Source organism: Crinia signifera, chromosome 3 (genome assembly GCF_055691185.1).
Source record: "Crinia signifera chromosome 3, ASM5569118v1, whole genome shotgun sequence".
Lineage (NCBI taxonomy): Eukaryota > Metazoa > Chordata > Amphibia > Anura > Myobatrachidae > Crinia > Crinia signifera.
The window spans coordinates 276,689,027-276,715,424 of NC_139219.1; the positions used below are offsets into that span (position 1 = coordinate 276,689,027).

General features: G+C 42.4%; 1 protein-coding gene and 3 non-coding genes across 4 annotated transcripts in view; all 4 read right to left on the minus strand.

Annotated features, from left to right (window-relative positions):
* LOC146064529 (autophagy-related protein 16-like) overlaps window positions 1-26,398 on the minus strand; it is a 26,930-nt gene extending 532 nt beyond the window's left edge. The window contains exons 1-11 of the mRNA XM_083178112.1: window positions 26,122-26,398; window positions 25,427-25,529; window positions 24,734-24,839; window positions 24,121-24,191; window positions 22,330-22,401; window positions 21,026-21,146; window positions 9,961-10,066; window positions 7,577-7,726; window positions 5,153-5,200; window positions 1,170-1,271; window positions 1-71 (exon numbers count right to left, since the gene is read on the minus strand). The exon at window positions 1-71 is cut by the window's left edge and continues 532 nt beyond it. Of these exons, the coding sequence (XP_083034238.1) occupies window positions 1-71; window positions 1,170-1,271; window positions 5,153-5,200; window positions 7,577-7,726; window positions 9,961-10,066; window positions 21,026-21,146; window positions 22,330-22,401; window positions 24,121-24,191; window positions 24,734-24,839; window positions 25,427-25,529; window positions 26,122-26,183 (1,012 nt within the window). The 5' untranslated portion in view covers window positions 26,184-26,398. The remainder of the gene's footprint in view (window positions 72-1,169; window positions 1,272-5,152; window positions 5,201-7,576; window positions 7,727-9,960; window positions 10,067-21,025; window positions 21,147-22,329; window positions 22,402-24,120; window positions 24,192-24,733; window positions 24,840-25,426; window positions 25,530-26,121) is intronic.
* Window positions 21,996-22,271, minus strand: LOC146066006 (small Cajal body-specific RNA 6). Its single transcript, XR_014472809.1, has one exon.
* LOC146066002 (small Cajal body-specific RNA 6) lies at window positions 24,279-24,549 on the minus strand. The gene has a single exon (XR_014472805.1).
* On the minus strand, window positions 25,076-25,355 carry LOC146066003 (small Cajal body-specific RNA 6). Its single transcript, XR_014472806.1, has one exon.

Here is a 26,398-nt window from a genome sequence, read left to right on the forward strand (position 1 = left end):
CTTTGCTTCCTTTGTCCACACTGACCACATAGGCACCAGAAGGAGACCAGGCAACGGCATTAATAGAATAACTGTAAGGAAAAGGGGGAAAAAAAAACGGATAAATTGCAGCACATACTTTATATACAAACGATGAATTAAATCTGTTAAACATATCCTTAATCCCATTGTATGGCCTTGTAACCAAACACCTTAGTATGGGTTTAATACCATTAAATTAGGGTAATATAGTTTCAAGTATGCTAAATAAACTTAGTTTAAATTTATCAAAACATCTAAAAAGGAAATGTGGATGTGTTACCCATAGAAAACGTATTCTAGCCATCACATTCTATATTGTACTAGATCAGTGGCTCTCAGCCTCGGGTACCTGTACCCTGGGGGCACTCCGCAGACCAGTTGGGTGTACTTGAAAATAATATTGGTAATGGTGGAAGAAGTTGTCTCCCGATGGCGGAAGAAGTCTCCCATCGCCATGGAGATGAACAACATTGTGTCACTGGTTCTGTCTGCAGTGTCTTCTTGTGCTTTTTCCTGACCAGCAATCCACTGGGAGTGACGGCCTCAGACATCAGCAATTATCTACCCCGCGCTGACATGGGTGGAGGAAGAATCTGCATTAATCCTACAGATGGTAACGGGAACACCAGAGACTGTCTGGCCGCTGGCTGTGTACTGACAAACCAGATTCCTGACCGCACACTAATCCCATGTTACTCTTTAATGCATAGGTTCCCAAACGCGGTCCTCAAGGCACCCCAACGGTCCAGGTATTAAAATATATCCATACTTGGCCACAGTTGACTTAATCAGTAACTCAGTCAGTCTGATGGACTGGATATACCTAAAACCTGGACCGTTGGGGTGCCTTGAGGAACGTATTTGGGAACCTCTGCCTTAATGTAAAGACACGAGTAAGGACATTCACACCTCTCACTTCCACTCCACACTTAAGTACTGTGGATATTTCAAAATTGAGAGAAGGGGGTACTCAAACGAAAAGCCTAATCAAGGGGTACGGGAGAGAAAAAAGGTTGGGAACCAATGTGCTAGATAAAGTATTGCTATATCCCCATACATATAAAATGGACAATACTATAACTTTCATATTTTAAAAGTAAAAGTTTTGATAAATCAACATTCTGAAGTGAACAAATCTACCGTCTTACCTGTGCTGCTTGCCAAGTATTTTCTCTACTTTCCCAGTCAAAACATTCCAGAAATACAGAGTCCCCTCCACTGAGCCAGCTGCCACATAACTCCCATCAGGGCTGAAGGCACACAATATATTGGTTAGGCACATTTATCTCTGAATAAAAGATAAAAAAAGGAGTTGCTTTTGGACAACCCCTTACTAAAATTGTCCACCCCGTTAACAGAGTCACGGAACCAGTTTGTGCTGAAGCTTATGGAATAAGCTGCATAAAAAGTGAATTTCAGTGTGGTGAAAACCAGATACATCACTGAAAGGAGGCATTCCCTAAAAGTGGCCAAATGCTTTAACTACATAATATGTTCTAGAACTGAACTTTTTATTCGAAGCACAATCCACTTCTAGAACTGAACTTTTTATTCGAAGCACAATCCACGGTCAGTGGATGTCCATGCACAATAAAAACTGTATTGGCAAATAAAATGTTACAAGATTCCTCTTGCACGAGCTTCTAAACGAAGAACAGCGTTGAGGCTGTTTGTTTACAAACCCATCTATCAGCCAATTAATCTCCCTGTGTTTCAATGTCCGTTATATATTGTGGATACTCCAATTTATCTGCACTAGACAGTGTTCCTGACTCCTGTAGCAAATTCCTCTCTTAATCCTTTGAGGCCCAACATTTCTGAGAGATGTGCAAAATATCCGCTAAAAATGTCAGCGTCGCTCACATTTGTTATAGGAATTCAAATAAAAAATGTTATTTGAAAAATAAAAAAGAAAGTGTGTGTGTGGGGGGGGGGGGGTATATTTCCTAAGGTAAACATTACAGGACATTATGATGAATAAAAATGTTTGCTTGCAAATTTTCACACCCATTTTAACATTCACTTGGCACTCAAAGGGTTAAAACTCAAAATGAAGATGAAATACTACTGGTACGATCTGTCCTAATAATTTCAAAAATTATACAAAATGTCTGTCTGCCAGTCTCTACACTTCCCATTAATGTTGATGAAATTGCATGCGAACATGGCCCATCAAGTGCCAAATCGTATATGAGCCCTCCCCGGGAACGTTCAGGTAAACTTGTCCTATGGGGGCCTTAAGGCTTAAGGCCCCCATACATTAGCCCGACTTGTCCTAGGGACAAGTAGGACCTGATTTCCCCGGCAGCCCCCCGGGAGTGGAACACATGATTAGGCACTTGATGTGCCAAGTTTTACATATGATAAATCGCCATGCGATTTATCATATGCAACTCCCGGGGAGCTGCAGGGGGATGGCCGGGCAGAATCAGCAGGCGAGGGACACTGGGGAGCATGGCAGCGAGCGGGGGGACGCCGGAGAGCCAGGCAGATGCTGGGGACCTGCAGGGGGTGGAGCCGGGCATGGTAACCTCTCAAATAGGCAGCGGGCGGGGGGACGTGGGCGGGGGGACGCTGGAGAGCCGGGCAGGGGACACAGAGGCAGCGCGCGGGGGGACGCCGGTGAACCGATGAGGGAGCTGGGCAGAAGCCAGGATCGGGGGACTCACTCTGCAAGGGAGGAAAAAACCCCATTACAAATGAATGGGCAGCCAGTCATTGGCTGAGAGCTCTCTCAGCCAATCAGCAATTGGCTGAGAGAGCTCTCAGCCAATCAGCAATTGACTGAGAGAGTTCTTAGCCAATCACTGGCTGCCCATTCATTTGTATTGGTTTTTATTTCCTTGCAGCTGCAGAGTGATTTCCCGATCCTACTGCCCAGCTCCCTCTCGGTTCACCGGCGTTCCCCCGCGCGCTGCCTCTGTGTCCCCTGCCCGGCTCTCCAGCGTCCCCCCTATTATTTGAGAGGTTACCATGCCCAGCTCCACCCCCTGCAGGTCCCCAGCATCTGCGGCCGCTGACTCTGCCCGGCTCTCCAGCGTCCCCCGCTCGCTGCTACTGCCCGCCTCTGCCCTCGCAGTGTCCCCCGCCCGCTGACCCTGCTGCCCGGAGGCTGCACATAAGATTTAGGAAATCTTATGTGCAGCCGGTCCGACTGCCCGACCCGATGCGCACGGGACCGCGCATCGGATCGGAGGGGATGTTTAAACATGCGATTTGGGCCAATTTCATGGCCCGATTCATCCGAATCGGGTGAAATCGTGCCCAAATCGCGTAGTGTATGGGGGCCTTTAGAGTAAGATTGAATGGGAAATCTCACTGTCGACATATTTACATACTGTCAACATCTTTAATGTCATCGTTCTGAACAATATCAACATCATGAATGCGGACAGATGTAACACACCCATTTTCCTGTCTAACACTATTGTCAACTTGTAAATTTAAGGAGATTATTTTCTAAAAACCTATTTCATTGGTAGTCTAGAAGTAGTATACCTGATGAAGTTGTGGTCTAGTCCACATTCGCTACTATCACTGCACTAATTTTACATAATCTAAAATCCTCTTATCTTATTTCTAGCAGACAAGAAGTTATGCAAATAAAAGGTGAAAAATAAGCAAAAAAATAAAAAAGATATGCAAAAGGAACCATGGGGTAAATTTACTAACATGAGATTTCTATTAAAGATGGGATGTTTCCCATAGCAACCAGATTTAGGGGGTTATTCTGGTTCACTCACAAAGGCAAATTCCGTCTCAAATGGACAAAACTATGTGCAGATGTAACTTGTGCAGAGAGAGTTAGATTTGGGTGGGGTTTTACATCAAAGTGAGATCTATATTGCAGTGTAAAAATAAAGCAGTCAGCATTTTCCCTGCACAGAAACAAAATAACTCACCCAAATCTAATTCTCTCTGCACGTTACCTCTGCCCCACCTGCAGTGCACATGGTTTTGCCCATTTGAGAAGGAATTTGCCTTTGCCAGTGAACCAGAATAACCCCCTTAATCCATTATCTTCTAGGAGGAGCTAAATAAATAAAAAGGTAAATCGGTACTTGTTTCCTAGCAGGGCGCCCAGTTTTCTTACGTACGCTACCATAGAAAAAATCGCATCGCATCTCATGGGCCATTATAGTGCCGTGCAATGCGATTTTTGTATGTAATTTATTCACTGCTCTGTTGGCCTCAGGAGTTCGCATCGCATCTCCTGCAAAATCGCATGTGATTTTATAGGGTGCGATGCCATGCCATTAGCTATACACTTGTACGACATACAATGATGTTTTACTGCCCCCCCACCCCCACTATCCACGCCTCTCCGAAGCATGGCGAGCGCAGTGAGCCCCGCAAGGGGCGGCGGAATGCTTCTTCCCGACGTTTTCATACCCCCACTATCCACGTTGGCGTGGAGTTTATTTTATATAGTGTGGCTAGCGCAGCAAGCCCGAAGCGTGGCGAGCCCCGCGAGGGGACGCGGAATACAGTAATCCGCGTGCACTCGCCACGCTTCGGGCTTGCTACACTATGTAAAATCAACTCCACACCGATGTGGATAGTGGGGGGTATAAAAAGGTCGGAAGAAAGCATTCCGCCGCCGCTTGCCACGCTTCGGGTGGCGTGGATAGTGGGCGGGTCAGTGAAACCTCATTATGTCATACAAGTGTATAGCTAATGGCATGCCATCGCACCTGATAAAATCGCATGCGATTTTGTGGGAGATGTGATGCGATCCCCTGGGGCCAACAGAGCAGTGAATAAATTACATTGAAAAATCGCATCGCACGGCACTATAATGGCCCATGAGATGCAATGCGATGTGATTTTACTACGGAGAATAGACCTGTACGCTTACAGCGTACTGGGCGCCCTTCTAGGAAACAAGTACCGGTAAATCTGCTATAGGCATTCCATCTTTAATAGAACTCCTCTCTAAGTAAATTTACTCCTATACCTAGATCAGCTTGATTTGACTTAAAGCAGACAGTCCCATGCCTATTTTCAGAAATGACCTTCAAAAAACAAAAACAAATCCGTTCAGCAAAATCCCATCTATACGTTAATATAGCGCATTGGCAAAGAATGCGCGACTTTACCATCATCCCACAGTTTGGCCTATAAAACTTACCTAAATATTACTCTAGTCCAATCTGATCCACACTTGAATCCCTGAGCGCTAAACACAATGAGACAGATTATGTTGTTAGACGTAGAATAACATATATAATCTGCACACAATAGTGCTCAAAAATTACAACAGCTGATTATGTGCCAGATATAACAAGCTTCAAAGTGATAAAGTAGAGCGTAATAAATAACCAGCTCCTACCATTTTTCAAATCCAGCCAGTAACATGACCGTTAGGAGCTGATTGGCTGACTGTTTATCACTCTACATTTCATCAGTTTTTGAAGCACAATATATCTGGCCATACTGTATGTACCTTACAGGAAAGACTAAATTCAAACAAGGCCACATACCCACTGGTGCTCATTCTGTGATGTGCACTGGCATTTCTAACAGTAGTATGGCACACAAATAGGATTCGGAAATCAAAAGATTGCAATATGCATATCTGTGATGAGCCACCTCAGCACATTGCATCGTGTTCAAAACAGGTCAAGAGAGAAAATACATTGACCTCCTGTACTCAAGTACAACCAACCGGACATCAAATCGAGTTATGGTGTGTACACACGGTAAGAATTACCATAAAATTTTGACTATATAGTCAAAATCGAATTGATATCGCATAGACATCGAATGGAGATCAAACATGGTTTTAAGCTATCGATGCCGATGCGCGCTCCCTTTCCGCTGAAATCTAAAAGCCAAATAGACAGTGCAGCACATGAGTTAGCAAAAATTGCAAACCAATCGAATCTTAACTGAGTAGCAAAGGAATCTCACCATGTGTACACACCATTAGAGATGCCATTTTACCAGTATTTAAACTTGCATTTGTAAACACACAAACAAAATTCCAGTGGGTATAAGGCCAACATAAACATAAAAAGATATCAGCCTAAACCAGCTGTCACTGCAAAACTTTTTTTAGAAAGACAGCACTTCCTATATCATAAAAGGCTAAACACTGCTCTTTAACTCTATGGGGGGGGGATTGTTGCTCAAGTCTGTGCGTGCTGGCAGCCACTAGATATTGCCCAAAGGAGCAATTCAAGTGTTGCTCCGTGCATGCAGCTGCCAGCGCTGAAATTACTGCAATGTTATTCTTTCATTTTGATGGCCGGTAACTAGATCATATTGTAAAGTTACATAAATGTTTTACTATCATTTTACTTTACAACACTGTATATAAATGATGGAACACTATATTTAGAAGCCTAAAGTTTATTAAGAGCTCATTTTAGAAAACTATGGGGAATATTCAATGTGGGCAGCGAGCCCCTGACGGCGAGCTATACGGCAAGCAGTGCCGATAGCTCGCCGTCAAAGTATTCAACGTGGTCCCCTTCACTCGCCATTTCCACCTCGCTGGTTTTTTTCAGTGATGTGAAAACAGCGAGCGCGGTTATCAAAATGGCGAACCTAGCCGTTTAAGGCCGAAACATTGAACACGGCGAGGGTTTGATGTTGAGGATGGCTTGTTTTTGACCATCCTCGCCGTACAAACCCCTTTGCCGGCATCATTGAGTTGAAAATATATATATATATATATATATATATATATATTTATTTATTAAGGTCTGAGATTAATATATATATATATATATATATTTATTAAGGTCTGAGATTAATATATATATATATATATATATATATATATATATATATATATATATATATTTATTAAGGTCTGAGATTAGTCGTTCCTCTTAGGATGAGGAAGTGGATCGGTCTGGAATTATCAAGGTGCAAGCTATACAGAATTGTGGGGTAGATGTATAAAGCAGTGGTAAGGGAGGAGACGTGATAATGGGCCTGGTACTTGATCATCGGCCAATCAGCTCCTGACTGTTACAGGCTGGTTTTAAAAAGGGACAGTTAGGAGCTGATTGGTCGGTAAGTACCAGGCATTTTATCACTTCTCCCTTATTACTGCTTCATACATCTACCCCTGTGTTATCTAACACTCCTGTATATAAGGCTAGGTGCACACTAGACGACAGGCAAATGATGTGATGTAATTAACTAATTCTCTTGAACTCCCGGCCAAACGATATAGTGCATGCACTCTGTACAATCTTACAAACGTCAAAGATTTATCATGCATTGTTTGGTTGTTAACGACCTATGTATAAATGTAGGCAGTGCGAACACACTGCACAATGTGCTAAACATAGTTAGAGACCTCCTGAAATTGAGCAGCTTTTAAGGACCCCCCCAAAAAAACAATATATGACTCACAGTAGCGTGCAATGGTGCGTACACACTGGATGATTTGATTTTAGAATTTGGCTCAAAAGGGCAAATCAGACAAAATACTGTATAGGGTGTACCCAGCTTTACTCTTGTATCACCAACTTGGATTCTAAGCTTTGTGGTTCTATTGCAGACACACAGATGTGGTCATTGTATCTTTCTTACTTACCTAAAAGTCTGTCGCACGGCATTGGCACGCAAGTCGATGATCTTGAGTAAATCGTCTCGAGAGCAGCATAGCAGCTCTGTTCTCTCATGGTTCAGATCCAACGCAGTGATCCTACCTTGCAGCTCCAGCTCACGTACTATACATTCTGTTCTGGAAGATCAAAGTGCCACAGAAATGTATTGGTTATGATCATTGCGGCTGTTTATGCATAGAGCCGCAACATTCTGTAGGAAAATAATGTACAGCACAAAGACAGAGAACAGTCAAATAAAGTACATATTAGGGAAGGCACATGACAAGTGCTGAACAGAACATTCGGTACTTGTTTCCTAGAACGGCGCCTACTAAGCTATTTGCTTAGTGGGCTATTCTGCGTAGTGAAATCGCATCGCATGGGCCATTTTAGTGCCACGTGATGTGCGATGCGATTTTTTTCATGTAATTTATTCACTGCTCTGTGTGCCCCAGGGCATCGCATCACATCTCCCGCAAAATCGCATGCGATTTTATACGGTATGCGATGCCATTACATTAGGTATACAATAATATGATTGTATAGGTCCTAAAAAGAGTTTTTATGCACCCCCCCCACTATCCATGCCACCCCGAAGCGTGGCGAGCCCCACGAGGGATGGCATAACGCGTCCTCCGACTTTTTTTATACCGCCACTATCCACGTCAGCATGGAGTTGATTTTATATAGTGTGGCAAGGCCGAAGCATGGCGAGCGCAGCGAGCCCCGCGAGAGGAAGCGGAATACATGTAAAGTAATCCGCATGCGCTCGCCACGCTTCGGGCTCGGTGGCTCGCCACACTATATAAAATCAACTCCACGCTGACGTAGATAGTGGGTGAATGAAAACGTCGGAGCACGCATTCCGCTGCGCTCGCCACGCTTTGGGGTGATGTGGATAGTGGGGGGGGGGGTGCGTAAAACCTCTTTTTAGAATCTATACAATCATATTATTGTATACATAATATAATGGCATCGCACACCCTATAAAATTGCATGCGATTTTGCGGGAAGTGCGATGCAATGAGATGCGATACAGTGGGGTACAGAGAGCATTGAAAAAAATTACATTAAAAATAAAAATGGTACTCTTTACCTAGGACGGCGCCCATCGCGGGCATCGCGTCCATCGCATGCACTAAAGTAACGGGTGCGACGCGACCGACGCCCGCGATTTCCCATAGGGATCAATGTTAAATTTTTCAATGGACGCGATTTTTCAGTTCAATGCCTCAATGCCCGCGGTTTTGCCATAGGAAACAATGTTAAATGGGCCACAGAGCCCAAATAGGCACCCTTAGCAGTGAAATGTCCCCCACAATTGTTAACGACACCCCACGATCCACGCGAACCCGAAGCGTGGCGAGCGCAGCGAGCCCGCGAGTGGCGGCGGTACGCGTCCTCCGACCTTTTCATACCCCCACTATCCACGTCGGCGTGGAGTTGAGAATAGAATAGTGTGGCGAGCGCGGATACCTGTGAAGCCCGCGCAGGGCCGCGTTTACCTGTGACGGTATCCGCGTCCGCTCGCCTCGCTGCGCTCGCCACACTATTCTATTCTCAACTCCACGCTCGCCACGCTTCGGGTTCGCGTGGATCGTGGGGTGTCGTTCACAATTGTGGGGGTCATTTCACTGCTAAGGGTGGCTATTTGGGCTCTGTGGCCCATTTAACATTGTTTCCTATGGCAAAATCGCGGGCATTGAGGCATTGAACTGAAAAATCGCGTCCATTGAAAAATTTAACATTGATCCCTATGGGAAATCGCGGGCATCGCGTCGCACCCGTTACTGTAGTGCATGCGATGCCCGCGATTTTTTACACCCGATGACCGCGATGGACATCGTGGGCGCCGTGCTAGGTAAAGAGTACCAATAAAATTGCATCGCATCCCGCTATAATGGCCCATGCGATGCACCTACGTTAGCATACATAGGAAATCTGGGCGCCGTTCTAGGAAACATTCGCAAGCTAGAAGAAAAATAAGCGGACAAGACGAGTCTAATGGGGAGAGCTAGGTTGAGATAAATGGGTAAGCCAGCATTAGAATATGGCCAGGGGCAGGCTGAGCCGGTGGGAGCAGAGGTTAGTGTAAGACATGTAAGTGGAGGTAGTCAGAATTAGGAAGATACCTTTGGGGATAAAGGAAGATTGGATGGCTGCCCCCCCCCCCCCCCCTCCCCCACAATGGGGGTGTAAAGGATCAGTAAATGGCTTCAACAACCAGACAACTTAAACTGCAATAAAAGGTTTGAAACATCCTATTTTCACATGGCCCGTATGGTAGGATGCAAAACACTTATGTACAATGTCAGGCATCTGTGTTAGCAAGTACTTGTCATAACTGCAAAGTATAGAGTGACATTACTACCTTATGTCCCAGAAGCGGATCTTTTTGTCAAAGTGCCCACTCATCACACACTGTTCTGTACAGACAATGTCATTACAGCTGGACCCAGCAAACACGGTCTTTATACCTGATGTCATAGAAAAGAAACACCATGTATACCCTGATGCAGACAAAGCATTACATATATATCTGTAGGTATGCACAAATGACAACTGAAAGCAGCTACAAAAGATTTTTTAAATCAATTCTAGTTACTACTACTCGTGTACCTAGAACTAAAAATCCCAGCCGATGCTAGTTAGCGCTGATTACACGTGGCGTGTAGATAGTGATGTCCTGTTTGGCTGGCTTTTATAAAATAAGCCCAGAATGCGTAGGGGCCATGCATCTGTCCAGCAGGAAGAGGGATTACATTCAGAAGTACCGAAAGCAATATGCCCTTCAAGCGATCTGACATACTGGGTACGGTCCTCCCCATTTCATCTGCATAACACACACGCTTCTCATAAATAAACCTTCACTACAAAACAAAAGCAAACTGCCCCTACAGCTGGTCATAGGGTGCAATAATATATTCAAACATACGCTACATGTTATTTGCGGTATTCAATTAGCAGTGTTAACGGCAGGCACAGTGCCTTCCATGTTCGGTCTCACCGTGAACCACCCTGAAAATGGTCTGGTCAAGCCTCAATTGCCCAGACCGTGCCCACCTGCATCAATGTCACCCAGACTGCAGTCGCATTTTCCAGCATGTGACCGCAGTTTAAGCACTCGCGCATGCACACTGCAGCATGCGCAGAATAGCGAAAACTCACTATTCAGTGATTAATGCTGTACAAGGCCAATTATCTTCTCCAGCATCTAGGGATCAGGAATGGTAATAAGCCAATATTTTAGAATGTATTACATTATATAATGAAAGACTTTATTACACAATTTTAGGGGAAATTTAATTTGCACCGATAATTTGCAGTGTGTGAAAAAGGCTGGTATTTTACCATTAGCAACATGGTTACCAATGGGACTTAATGAGTCCACTGAAATTAATAACATTTGATTAGATGGACATGTAATGGTTAGCATTACTGCCTCACAGCACTGGATTCAATTCTCCCCATGCTTGCGTGGCTTTCCACCTAGTACTCCGGTTTCCTCCCACAATCTAAAAATATACTGGTAGGCCAACTGGCTTCCAACAAGAAAATTAACACTAGAATGTCTGTACATGTGGTAGGGAATACAGATTGTAAGCTCCACTGGGGAAGGGACTGATGTGAATGTTCATATATTTTCTGTAAAATGCTGCTGGATATGTGTGCGCTATATACATAACTGGTAATTAATAAATAATTTAGATAGATGGAGCCTCTTGTGTATAATATATATATATATATATATATATATATATATATATATATATATATATATATATATATATATATATATATATATATATATATTAATATTGAAGTATACTCCTGCCTTGAGAGTCTTTATTTTGCGAGTGCCACCCGCTACACATACATACATACATACATACATACATACATATAACACACACTTGTGGTATGGCGCCTAAATTATGTTAATTTCAAATCCATGAATGATGTTTATCCGAAATAACATTAAGTGAAACTGTTGTTATTCTCCAGGTATTGTTTTATTGTTTCTCAGAAGTTCACAGGAAACAGGTAAACAGGGAGTTTTTACCTGTTTCCTGTGAACTTCTGAGAAACAATAAAACAATACCTGGAGAATAACAACAGTTTCACCTAATGTTATTTCGGATAAACACCATTCATGGACTTGAAATTAACATAATTTAGGCGCCATACCACAAGTGTGTTTAGATTGTTGTATTTGTCCCCTAACCATCTAGGGACATTGTGGTAAGGCTGCCAATAGTGTAAATCTTTTTGCATTTAGCGCGTTTGGATTATTGGTCTGTCTATATATATATACTACAAACGTAGTAGTAACCTGAAGGATGAAATTACTTATTCTGATATTAGCTATACTCCCGACAATACCAACTGGTTGAGTATGAAGAATGGAGCTTACAAATGTAGTGGGTGTGTGAATTGTCAACATCTTATTTTGGGAGAACAGTTTAAGCACCCTTCAACAGGTTACAAATACAGGCTACAACATCGCATGACCTGTGAGAGCAAGTACATTGTGTACGTAATTGTTTGCCCCTGTCCATATTTATACATCGGCAAAACAATTAGGATGCTTAAGGAGAGGATCGGCATGCATCGGTCCTCTATCAAAAAAGCAATGACCATCCGGGACCAAACTACACCACCGGTCGCCAGACACTTTTTTGATGCCGGGCATACTATAAAGGACTTTAAATTCATGCCCCTTTACCATGTAAAGAATCCTAAAAGGGGAGGTGATCGTCACCTCACTCTCCTACGTAAGGAAAGTGAATTTATATATGATTTAAATTCACTTAACCCCTCTGGTCTAAATGAGGAACTTAACTTAAATGTTTTCCTCTAAGTGGAATTACTTGCATGGGTACTAATATACTGATACTGTTGTTTTTGTTACCAATATGTGTGATTGTGTATCCTATTGAACTGTTCTTGGGTGACACTTTCACCTATATCATCCATATATGTTATAAGGTGATGGATGTCAGTTTATATGATGTTTATTTGCATTTATTTACTTTTTTTTGATGGTGGCTGGTTTTTTCACTTTAATTGCTCAAAGTCGGGGTTCTGGGGTCTGCCAGATCAGTTACAGTAGTAGGTCTCTACTATGTGGTACTAGCTATTGAATATTTTTTCCCTTGGATACATGTTCTTTATCCTGCAGTACATGCTTGAATAATGTGGCCAAACATGTGGATTTGTTATTTAACCCTGTCCAGCCGAAATTCAGGTGCAGCATTGACGAGTCAGCTAATGGATAAAGCAGGCAAGATGGCCGTGCGTTCCACGGCCGACTGCCTTGCGTTCCAGCTGCCGCTCGCTCTACATATGTTGATGGCGCAGATTGAGCACAGGATGTGGGCTACAGATTGTGGTCCCCGCTCTGGAGCTCTCTGTCCCACATGTGTGCAAGCACCATGGCGATAAACGGCAGGCGGGGAAGAGGCCTCAGGACGCACACAGGAAGCGGAAGTGCGTGCGTGTCACGCGCCGCGATGTGCGTTCCACTGCAATGGAAGCGGTTATATTACATGTGTTTGGACGGCTAGTGAGCTCTGGACCACAGGTGAGACTTATTGTTCTGATTTTGGCGGGCCTCAGCGCTCTATTTATATGGTGACTGCTCAGTTATGTTTGTGCTCTTGAAAAAGGTGGTTCTCCCACCGAAACAGGCTGTCGAGCAGATTGGTTTTGGGACCAGCGTGGAGTTCCGCGGGCACTATGGTGATGGCCCGTTAAGGATAAGTGACCCACTGCTATTTTCCTTATGCAATATGTTGCCATGTGTTTTTAAGTATTGTTCAATTATGGACTTGCAAAAATATGCTTAAAAAATCAATGACGAGCATTCTTGGTGTGCAGATGTCGTTTTTCTCTGATGAGGAAGTATTGGCTGTGTAATTGAATATGGGATCTGGCACCCAACAAATTGGATATCAAGTGGAGTGCGGTTTTTCTCTGTGCATCTTTGTATAATTACTATATGTGGAGCCAGCACCTGCAAACAGTGTTGTTTGATGTAAATAGACTTTTGTATATACTTTTTTTTGGGTATTTTTTCTTTCACTTTTTTCAATTAATTGAAATACTACCATTCCATCTGAGCACAAAAATGGATCTGGATGCTAATGATCTGGCTGGCACAAAGCGGTTCTTGGAAAAGGACATTAAGCAAATTTTATTCTCTAATACCGACTCACTGCATTTTGATGTCGATAGTCCTCAGGAGATATTCGATGATTTAATGAAAATGAGGAAAAGATTGGTGGAATTAAATTTGCATGGTTTAACACTGTCACAATACCACCGTGAGAAACTCATTCCCAGGGGTTTTAGGATCAAAAATCAGCCTACCCTTGGTAGAAATAATAAAGACTTTTGTAAACAGTGGTGCCATATACTTAACCAGTGTAGCCTGGATCTAATGGTGCTAGTAATTCAACAGGTGAACACTGACATTGCTAATTTGGAAAAAGAAATAGGTGATTGTGAAAAACAGGGACTGGAGGTTCTTAGGAATGACACATCCTCTGAATGGTTAAACAAACTGGAGAGTGCAGTAGGTTCCTTTAAAGAGGAATTACTGTCGTTTAAAAAAAACAAATATAAAAAAGTCAGAGATGACTACAAAGAGGTGAGAGTGTATCCTTGGATATTTTCTCAAACTAATGCCCGCTCTTGGAGGCCACGTCCAGGAGGGAGAAGGAGGACAACACGACCATACACTGATATTGAATCACAAACATCTGATTCAGATCAATCATCTGCTAACACCAGCGCCCATTTTTTAAAAGAGGGAGGGTACTCCAGGGCCAGAAACAAAGGAAAAAATGCAGGCGGAGCCGCCGCAAAGGGAGATCAACCGCAACGACCCCCATACAACAGGGGGAAATGACGGTATTTAATATCTCAGATTATACACTATCACCCATTGAAGAACAGGTAGTGGCTAGAGGTCTGTCTTTTGTACAGACCCATAAACAGAAGACCTTTAATTGTGAGGTAGAGCTTCATAGATTTCAAAGACAGCTTAAATTAAAAGATCATTTTGCCACACATGGCAATACTGTAGCTGAGAAAAAAATCTTTAAAAAGAAAAGCACATTTGATCCACCTTGTACTAATCCCTCCATTGCCACATTTATGAGGGTGGTTAGACATGACTTGATCCCCTTTATGACTAAACAAAAATTTTCATTTTCCAATGTAAGTCCTGAAGAAAGAAGCGCCATCAAATCCCTTAAAACTAATAGGCAGATAATAATACGCGCGGCCGACAAGGGCGGTGGCGTGGTCGTGCTAAATAGAAATGACTACGTTGAAGAGGTACAGCGTCAGCTGTCCGACTCAACGTGCTATAAAGCCCTACGATATGACCCAACTTTTGGGTACAGCAAGGAACTTGAGAGCATTCTAACAATGGGGTTGACTAATGAATGGATTGATGAGGCCACCTTTGAATTTCTTCAGCAACCTCACCCAGTCACCCCATTGTTATATATATTGCCCAAGATCCATAAGTCCCTCCATAGACCACCGGGGAGACCAATAATTTCATCTAGGAACTCCCTGTGTCAAAATTTATCACAATACGTTGACTTCTTTTTACAGGCAGTGGTACAGAATATTGACAATATTCTGAAAGATACCACAGACTTTCTGATACGCATTAAAAACCTCAACTCAGTACCTCCGAATTGTTTATTAGTCACTTGTGACATCAACAGTTTATACACCAACATCAGCCACAAAGAAGGCATAGAGGCAATCAGGAGAGTGATTACCATGAATCCAATCTTCAAAGGCCCCCAGGTCGAATTTTTTCTGTTATTGATTGAATTTATTTTGCATAAAAATTATTTTTTGTTTGACAACTCTTTTTATTTGCAATTACAAGGGACGGCCATGGGGTCAAACATGGCCCCGGCCTATGCAAATTTATTTATGCATTATTATGAAACATCTTTTATTTTACATAACAGAACTTTTTCACCATTTATTTTGTCATATGTAAGATTTATTGATGATATTTTTTTTCTGTGGACGGGGGGTCCGGAGAGATTGGATTCGTTTATGGCATACCTTAACGTATTACCTGGCACCATTAGATTCACCCATGCAAGTAGTCCCACACAAATTAGTTTTTTGGATGTTAATGTCTGCATTAATAATGGCAATTTTGAAACCTCAGTTTATAAAAAACAAACAGACATTAACTCTGTATTACGAGCAGAGAGTTTTCATCCATTACCGCTTAAGCGCGGATTGCCATATTCCCAGCTGCTCAGGGTTGTGAGGATCACTTCGGATGCAGGCAAATTACCCCAAGAGCTCAACAAAATGGGTAATGACTTTCTCCAAAGGGGCTACAATAAAGAAGAGGTGGAACAATCGATCAAACGATGCCTACAAATGGACAGGAACATCCTTTTGGAGCAGGAGAAAAGAGACAGGACTGTCAGTCGGATGATACTACCTACGACTTTCTCCATTGCATCTCCTAAATTAAGAGAAATAGTCCTTAAACACTGGCACATATTGCAAACTGACCCAATTATGGGCCAGTTTTGTCAAGAATATCCACTCTTCGCTTACAAACGTAGTAGTAACCTGAAGGATGAAATTACTTATTCTGATATTAGCTATACTCCCGACAATACCAACTGGTTGAGTATGAAGAATGGAGCTTACAAATGTAGTGGGTGTGTGAATTGTCAACATCTTATTTTGGGAGAACAGTTTAAGCACCCTTCAACAGGTTACAAATACAGGCTACAACATCGCATGACCTGTGAGAGCAAGTACATTGTGTACGTAATTGTTTGCCCCTGTCCATATTTATACATCGGCAAAACAATTAGGATGCTTAAGGAGAGGATCGGCATGCATCGGTCCTCTATCAAAAAAGCAATGACCATCCGGGACCAAACTACACCACCGGTCGCCAGACACTTTTTTGATGCCGGGCATACTATAAAGGACTTTAAATTCATGCCCCTTTACCATGTAAAGAATCCTAAAAGGGGAGGTGATCGTCACCTCACTCTCCTACGTAAGGAAAGTGAATTTATATATGATTTAAATTCACTTAACCCCTCTGGTCTAAATGAGGAACTTAACTTAAATGTTTTCCTCTAAGTGGAATTACTTGCATGGGTACTAATATACTGATACTGTTGTTTTTGTTACCAATATGTGTGATTGTGTATCCTATTGAACTGTTCTTGGGTGACACTTTCACCTATATCATCCATATATGTTATAAGGTGATGGATGTCAGTTTATATGATGTTTATTTGCATTTATTTACTTTTTTTTGATGGTGGCTGGTTTTTTCACTTTAATTGCTCAAAGTCGGGGTTCTGGGGTCTGCCAGATCAGTTACAGTAGTAGGTCTCTACTATGTGGTACTAGCTATTGAATATTTTTTCCCTTGGATACATGTTCTTTATCCTGCAGTACATGCTTGAATAATGTGGCCAAACATGTGGATTTGTTATTTAACCCTGTCCAGCCGAAATTCAGGTGCAGCATTGACGAGTCAGCTAATGGATAAAGCAGGCAAGATGGCCGTGCGTTCCACGGCCGACTGCCTTGCGTTCCAGCTGCCGCTCGCTCTACATATGTTGATGGCGCAGATTGAGCACAGGATGTGGGCTACAGATTGTGGTCCCCGCTCTGGAGCTCTCTGTCCCACATGTGTGCAAGCACCATGGCGATAAACGGCAGGCGGGGAAGAGGCCTCAGGACGCACACAGGAAGCGGAAGTGCGTGCGTGTCACGCGCCGCGATGTGCGTTCCACTGCAATGGAAGCGGTTATATTACATGTGTTTGGACGGCTAGTGAGCTCTGGACCACAGGTGAGACTTATTGTTCTGATTTTGGCGGGCCTCAGCGCTCTATTTATATGGTGACTGCTCAGTTATGTTTGTGCTCTTGAAAAAGGTGGTTCTCCCACCGAAACAGGCTGTCGAGCAGATTGGTTTTGGGACCAGCGTGGAGTTCCACGGGCACTATGGTGATGGCCCGTTAAGGATAAGTGACCCACTGCTATTTTCCTTATGCAATATGTTGCCATGTGTTTTTAAGTATTGTTCAATTATGGACTTGCAAAAATATGCTTAAAAAATCAATGACGAGCATTCTTGGTGTGCAGATGTCGTTTTTCTCTGATGAGGAAGTATTGGCTGTGTAATTGAATATGGGATCTGGCACCCAACAAATTGGATATCAAGTGGAGTGCGGTTTTTCTCTGTGCATCTTTATATATATATATATATATATATATATATATACATACATACATACATATACACATACACACACACACACACACACACACACACATATATATATATACACACACATGCACACACACAGTAGGGAGGACCTGTGCTGTCTGTTGGTATCTGCTCCGGTGCCTCCTTGCGAGGGCTGGCAACCCCCCAAATATAGCTAAATGGAAGAAGTGGCACTCGGAGACCTAGGAGATAGTAAACCAGGTGGATATTTTTAATCCCGTGAGATTAACGTTTCGGGGTTCGGCGACCCCTTCTTCAGGATACAGATCACTGTACACAAGAGGCTCCAGTTTTGCTATCCTTACAGTTAAATAATAGAGAATGAAGTGATGCTGGTCAAAGGGGGGGGGGGGGTTTGTGTGTGTGTACGTACGCTGAGCTGTGGCTTCGGTCTTTTGAGCCATGGCAGCACAATGATAAGCAGAAGCTTATATTTAAGCCTGTTCCCAGATGTTCAAGTTTTTAATATATGTTCTGGTCCTGAGGGGTCCGATTCGATCCTGTGACATTGTACATTATGTAGCCTGGATGTTGGATCACTATGCCATAGTCTCTCATTGAAAAAAAAAAAAAGGCAAAACTTCTTATACTTAAGCCTATTTTGAAATACCTATAACCTAGCTTCTAAGTGATGCCGTTATTTAAAATTTGGTTTATAAACTCTTGTAATATATTGGGTGTTTTTTGACCACACTCTGGTGTTTTTTATTATATATTCTGTCACCTATATAAATGTGACCACCACCAGTATAGATTTACACCTGTGCCAAATATTTCATGGATTTTAATGATAGATCAAAAATATATTTCCATTTCAGACTTGTACACACCTTCTGAGGAAACAGTCAGACAATTAAGGCAGGGAAACACATGAAGGACCACAGCTTCTTACCCAGTGAAGTCCAGAGCTCAGGAGAACCCTGTGTAATGACCTGCACCTGCTAATAACTTTGGTGTGGCAGCTGCTTTCTCCCACCTCTGTGCACAGTGCCTGATTCAGACACACTCACGAGGCAGCATATATTTGCTGCATAGCAAGCGGGCAATTCGCTGCCACGCCAAACCGCCCCCCGCATGCGAAAGGATGTGTATGAGAACACATCACCTCATAAGTGGCCAAAGGGGACATAAATCATTCCATGGTCATCAACCATTTAACGCTCGCTCGCCCGCCCCGAGCAGGCATTGGCTCATCTGTGTTCCCAGGGGAATGAACATAAAACGCTGCTTGTTCCCCTGCTCTGGCCCAGTGTCCGTCCATGCCCGCCCCCCTCTGGAGCGAACGGCTTAGCAAGTGTGAAACGATCCAAAGCCGCTCGCCGCCGGGGGTTTGCACATGCACATAAACACGCAGACGCAAACCCCAAACATCGGAAAGGGGCTGAATTCAGCCCACTACGAGTAAGTCTGAATTGGCCCCACAGTATGTGGATCTGCTTACATTGACCAGCAATGGTCCTTGGCTGGGGATTGGAGATATTACCTGCAAATGTGCAGCAGACTAGAATGCCCGTTCTAAGGGGAGGTTGTGCATAGCGCTGGCTGGTGGCTAAACTACACAGTAACATTATGCTCTTATTTCACCGTATATAAAAGTGGATAGAAGTTGGTTTAAACACAAGTCCTGTTGCGGACGCAAGAAATACAGTTATCACTGAAATAATTGTTTTATTGGGATATGTACCATTAAACTGTCGGGAAATATCAGCACATATTCAATCTGACAGCCCCCCCCCCCCTTTTTCAACGAATAGAGAAACTTGTCTTTAGGCTCTATAGCAAAGATGAATGAAGGAACTTTTCAGCATTTAATATGAACAGGCTAGGATAGCTCAATCCTTAACACTTTGAGTTCCAACGTTACTGTGAGAGGTATGCAAAATAGCCGCTAAAAATGCCAGCGTGGCTTACAGCCACTGTTCTTTTTTGAGCCACAATGTTTAACTCCAACTAATTGACTTGAGATCATTTGCCGGCAATAACTAAAGTGATTCGTATTCCTCAACTCCAACCCTGGCATTTTTAGCAGGATATTTTGCTCATCAGCAACGCTGACACTCAAAGGGTTAATGAGCTGTTCTTTCCGATTGCCTTCACTATGCAAAGAAATATGAAAAACTAAAGTATCAGATCTTCCCCATCAAATGGATTGTAGTATTACAGTATGCTAAACGCGTCTGTCCATGCTCAATGTCGCAAAAGTTAGTCATGTGTGGATATCCCAAAATAGGAAGGATAGCCGGATCTTGTGTGTGCAACCTGGCAAATTCAGAACCACCACATGTCATTTATACGTTAACGCCAAATACGTCTACCTAAACGTAATGATAGATAGATAGATAGATAGATAGATAGATAGATACCAACATCATATGACCCTGGTGATGCTATGACATTATTCACTTGTAGGTAACAGGGAAGAAAAATAAATAATCATAACAGAATTTTTGAAAGCGTGTTTATTGTCTTCATAGCTCAGGAAAATAAATGTGTATCAGTAGTGAAAGGTTATAGTAGAGCAGAGGCAAAAAGAAGGGGGGGGGGGGCATAAAATGAGGCATGTACACCATAGAGGCGGTCACTTGTGGGATAACCAAATATTAAAGAGTATGCAGCATGTCGCTTGAGTGGGAGTCACCACAAAAGTCAGGTAATACCACAGAAGCGTCAACATAACTGAAATTTATATATATATTGGACAAGTGTACCTACTGCTGCCTACATGTAGCGGCAGCAGCCAAATTTGGTACCCACATCTAAATACAGGTTCATTCATGACGAAAAAGAGACCTCACTAAGGCATGATATTCTATCAAGGATCTGATAGTGTAATGCCCACTTATTAATATTTCTTCATTCCAGAAAATGGCAGCTTCCCCAACGTCCAGGCAAATGGTGCACTTAAAACGTATTGACGATCATATAGAATAGAATAAACATTACTACAACTGCAGTATAAAAATGAGTAACAGAGGAACACGGGAGCTTACAGTAAACATGAAAATCTGACACTACTTCAGAGCTCCACAACTATTTAGAATATCCTTGTCACAATTTTTATCATATACAGACTCTTGATATTCCATCCAATTCCTAATGCGAATGTATTTACTTACAGACTTTGTTGCGTAGATCCCAGAGTTTTAATGTCCGGTCATGACTTCCTGACACAATTCGAGCGTTGTCCAGTAAGAACTTAGCAGACAAAACTTTTCCACTGTGCCCAGTTAATGTATGCTGTAGCGAGTATAGACAATAGATAAACATGACGTGAGTTATTTCTCCAGGCAACAGCTCCATTCTTCTTTATTGCCACTGATTAAGGTGAAGTAACGTTAATATGAACCTCTTTACAGATGCGCTGGCTCTATACATATATCATACCAAACAGGAATCTTAGCAAGGATTGTTTAACTGCACATCTGAATAATCCTGTTTAATTTGACAAAAACTAATAATATTTGAAGCCTCATCAATCGCAATTTTAATAAAATTGCATTTATTTTAATAAAGTCATAAAGCCTCTAACACAGCAAACCAAACGGGACATACAGGGAGTGAAGGAATCTACATAACCCGCAGCGAGCGCCTTCGGCACATTTTTTGCCGGGGCGCCCACTGCCTGATTGACAGGCATGGTGCATTACGGGGTGGGCACCTGGTGTTTTACGGGGGTGGGCACACCCATAGAAACAATGGACAGGCCCGTCAGAACGCAGGCGTGCCCTTGTCTGCTTGAGGCGGGCAGCTGACGTCACACGACTTCAGCGCCGGTCCCAAATTCCTCTGAAAGTGGTCATCTGAAAAGTCCAGGATTACTTTTCAGAACGAACAGAAGAAAAATCATTAGATGAGGAGAAACCATCAAATAATTTTTCCCATGTGTTGGCTCATACAACCGCTCGCATCGTATTGTGGGGATTCGGGCAGCGGGAGGTGTGCGTTGAGTGGGGCAACCTTTAATGTACACAGCCTAGTGAGCAGGTCTGAATTATCCTCAAAGTTAGGTGTAGGTCTTCGAACATTAAATATATATAAAAAAAAAAAAATCAATAAATGATATGAATTAGTTGCGCTACGTCCAGAAGTCTCAGACTCAATGTGTTATCACGCACTGTATATTGTCCCCTTTATACACCCCAGACTCCATCATGACCGGCGCTTCTGTTGGATGCCCATCACAACCACAGCTCCTATTACTGGAGGAGAGGTGGCATTTGGGTTATCCAGCTTGTCAGCAATGTCATTAACCAGTCACTACGTACTTAGAGCATGACAGGAATTCAGAGATACTGCTGGGAGCTAGTTTGGTGTATAAGGAAAGCACAGTACAATCAGACCTTTTACAGATCATCATAGACTTTCCTTTTTTTGTATAATACAAGTAACCCAGATATAATCTAAATAATGCCGAACTTACCCGAAGGCGGTAGTCATCTACGGTCCAGATTCTGCTTGCAAAATCATTTGACGCAGCCAAGAGGTAAGAGCCCTGTAGGAACAAAAGGGGAGCAGACATTAACATGACCAGAAAGTGTTTTGAAACTCAATGGTTGGCCCCACATAACCTTGGACAGAGTCATTGTTTTTATGTCCATGGTATGACAAGTTAGATTACAAGCTTGAGTGGGCCCAGCCCTGCGCAGTCAATCAGTGTTTATGTAACGTTCTATTTACTACATTAAATTGTGGGTTCCACCTCATTTCTAATGCGCATGTGTCTCATACTATTTTCTTTGTTTCAAGATTCATTTATGCTTAAAAGAAACAAAACCTCCAATACAGAAAATAGCACAAAAGAGTTCAAAAAATGTAAGAAAAACACTTTGCTTTTCAATTATGTGCACAGCCACTGAAAAAAAAAAAAAATTTGCTTTATTAATATGCGATGTCGTCATTTTCAAGTGCCGGCAGAAGGAAAAGTCCCAAGCAATATCTGGGGTCCAGCCTGTGGTTTAAACAGGGATTCAATTCACTGCAACATGGCTTGAAAGCAGGGGCCTGATTCTAATTGCGTCGGTCCCCACTGTGCTCACACCGGATACGTTGTTTCTGCCCTGCGCATGCAGACGTCAGCCGCCCGCCCAGTTCTCACACCCAGAGACTCTAAGTCAGCCCAGACTGATTTGCGAGCAGGGGAATAATCGAATCGACCATCGAATGATTTTGTCCCCATACGCTACCCTGCGAATGAATGTTTTTGCAAAACATCCATTCACACAATACACAATGTGTGCGGAGATGTGCAGACAGTGGCGGAGGCGTGCATTTGCACGCCCGGCGGGCAGCATTACAAGGCTTGCTAAGCAGTGAACTTTTGCTGCTTAGCGAGCCAACCAGAATCACCCCCCAGGTTCAATGAACAAGGTCATATACACTATATAGTGGAAGAGGGAGATATATATATATATATATATATATATATATTGTGGAGGGGTATTAATCATGATTAAGAGAACTCATACATGGAAGTCCACAGGGTACCCGATACCAGTGGTTCCCAAATTGTGTGCATAAGTAAGCTTGCGGGGGTGCCTCTGGTTGGTGGTCTAGAACCAATTATAGTTAATTATGGTAAAAATAATAGGCAAAATCAGTGCTGATACCTGCCAATCATAAAAATGTGGTCAAACAGAAGTGACTCCTGTGCATCACCACATAATTCAAATTGAGGGGTAGATTTATTAAGCTCAGTGAAGTTATAAACTGTCTGGTTCTTCTCACCGGCCAATCAGCTCCTACCTGTGAAGTTACAGGCTTGGTTTGAAAAATGACAGGTAGGAGTTGATTAGCTGGTGATAAAAACCAGGCAGTTTATCACTTCATCGAGCTTAATAAATCTACCCCTAAGTATGATCTAAACACAATCAACTTAAATATTTTTTTTTACATTTCTCAATAAAGAATCTTTTAGCCTAGCGGTGCTGTGAAAAATAAAATCCTGATACTCTAGAGTGCCGGGATTCTAAAAAGTTTGGGAACCACTACCCTATACAAAAGGAGGAAGAGGAACTCATTTGTGAGTCCTACACAATTCTGCTGGTCAATCTCTATAAGTCCCAGTACGCTACAGCTAGAAAATCCCGAGCTGCCTAGTAGAAACCAGTATCATACACAAAGAAAAGCACACACACCTCCCACTTACTGTACCTACAATATAAAGTATTGATTCAATTGGAAATGTAGATCTTACAACAATAATGGTACTTACAGCGCTATCGAACTCTATGCTGGTGATTCCAGCATTGCTGCCCGTCAGAGAGCCCTTTGCCTCACATTTATCTGTAAACACAACAAAAGTCATGTGTAACTACCATAGCAGAGATTTACATATAACAACTTAAGCCAACACTAAAGAATATTCCATGTGGTCTCAGTTTACCAATGTTAGATCATACACTGCGCGTACTGTCCATCCCTGCATGCCACGCTCCAAACAAGAGGAGAATGTGGGATAACCCACTGTTATGTATCCTAAAGCTCATGGACACAGGATATAGGTCATCTCAGGAATGTCAGCACACCCTGGAAACAAACAGGGCACAGCTTGAGCCAGATTAGTAAACAGGGGTCGCTGGGAGCGTTTTGGCTGCAGGGGGGACTGCAATGCAATCAGACCTTTTACTTCTCATCACTGACCACATGAAACTTCTAGAAAAAAAATATATATATATCTTAAAAATCATTAAAATATGTTCAGTCAATAGAAGTTTGTTCACTCTAGTTCAGAGTTTCAAATAACCGATTGAAATATTTTTTTTCAATAAAAAATACTAGTGAACAGAAGATGTATGAAATCAGCAGTGAAGGACATTTAGTCTTACCTCCTATTACCTCCCACAGTTTAACCCGTCGATCCATTCCCCCTGTAGCCAATAACCGGGAGCCTGGGCTAAAACGCACAGCATTGACCTCACCATCGTGGGCATCCTAGAATAATAAATATACAAGTGCAACCAAGGTTAAATATATATATTATAATGCAAGTGCGTTTTAAATTATCAGTGCCTCCAGCTATGACACTTTTACGAACTAAAACCCATAAAAAAAATTAAATATAAAATAAAAAAGTAATAAAATAAAAAGCATATAAAACTTTTTTTTTATTATTATCACTGCACCCGAGCAGAACATAAAACAACAGAGCAAGTCAAAGTACAAAATGAGGTCTCAGCTTGAAAACTTGTTATCACGCACCATATAAGATTCTGCCTGCAACCCCAAACTCCTTGTCCTATTCCGGTGTAGGATTGGTGCAGTAGCACACAGCCTTACACTAACAGACATGTGGCACAGAGCACATCCAATAGTATCAGCAACCTTTCAGACCAAACACAGCATAACTGAGGTGTGATGGTACCAAACAGTGAATAAAGGTTGCTGGGAGATGAATGGGCTTTGGGAGAACACTGGTACATTCAGACCTTTTACTTCTCATCATTGACCTCAGTAATACCCCAATAACACACTGTAGATCATAGAAAACACATGGAAGACACACAGTATTATATACTTACAAATGAGTGCAGGGCTGTAACTGGAACACGGACTTCCCTGTTCCCTCCTGCCTGAGCATCTGGACAATCATGTGAGGCTGGGAAAGAAGATATAGACCGCCTCCTGAATGGGGAGGGAAATAAGCAATCACACTGAGTACAGCTTACATTATAACACCCCTATTCAACACAAAACCAAAACACAAGCCAATCCTCGATCTGCATAATACAGTACAATAGGCAGCCCTGGGCACTATTCTTGAGCCTTGAATGAAAGAACCACAAAAAGCAAAAATAAACAAGCCACATCAAACAAAAGCATGTGTGAAACAAAACTGTTAAACAAAAAAATGTACGGTTAGCGGAATCAAAACACTACTTTAAAAATGTAACACATAAGCATCTTTGCAAGGCTGACAAAAACAAAGAAACACATTTTGTATACACTGGACTATTTGTGTTTTACCTTAAAAAAAAAAAAAAAAGAAGAGAGAAAAGTGGAGCTATGGCAAGGCAATGTATGTGTTTGTCATCCAACAGGTGGACTATTTTAGGATGACACTTAAATACAAGATTAGCATGGAGCATCTTGAAAAAAATTATTATTTTTTTTTATTATTATTTTTAACGCAAAAAAAAGAAAGGTTAAGTGGAAAGCCACCGTCATGCAGACTAAAAGGAAGCACATAGCAAGGAGAGAGGAGAGGAAGAATCACCTGGCACTGTCAGAATGATGACCCAAGAGGGGAGACTCAGACAAGCTGTAGGGAGAGTTCATAGGTCAGCGAGGCACAGGAAGAGCAGTGACAGGGAAGCAGGAAACAGAGCACAGAAGATCAGATTATGTATCAGGGTACATGGAACAATACACATGGCTGTCCATACTTTGGGTATTCAACAAGGTAAAACATTTCTAGAAAAAACTGGCACAAAGCAAAAAAGCTGAACATCTTAACAACCAGATTCTGTTGGTGGGGTTTTGGCTTCTTTATA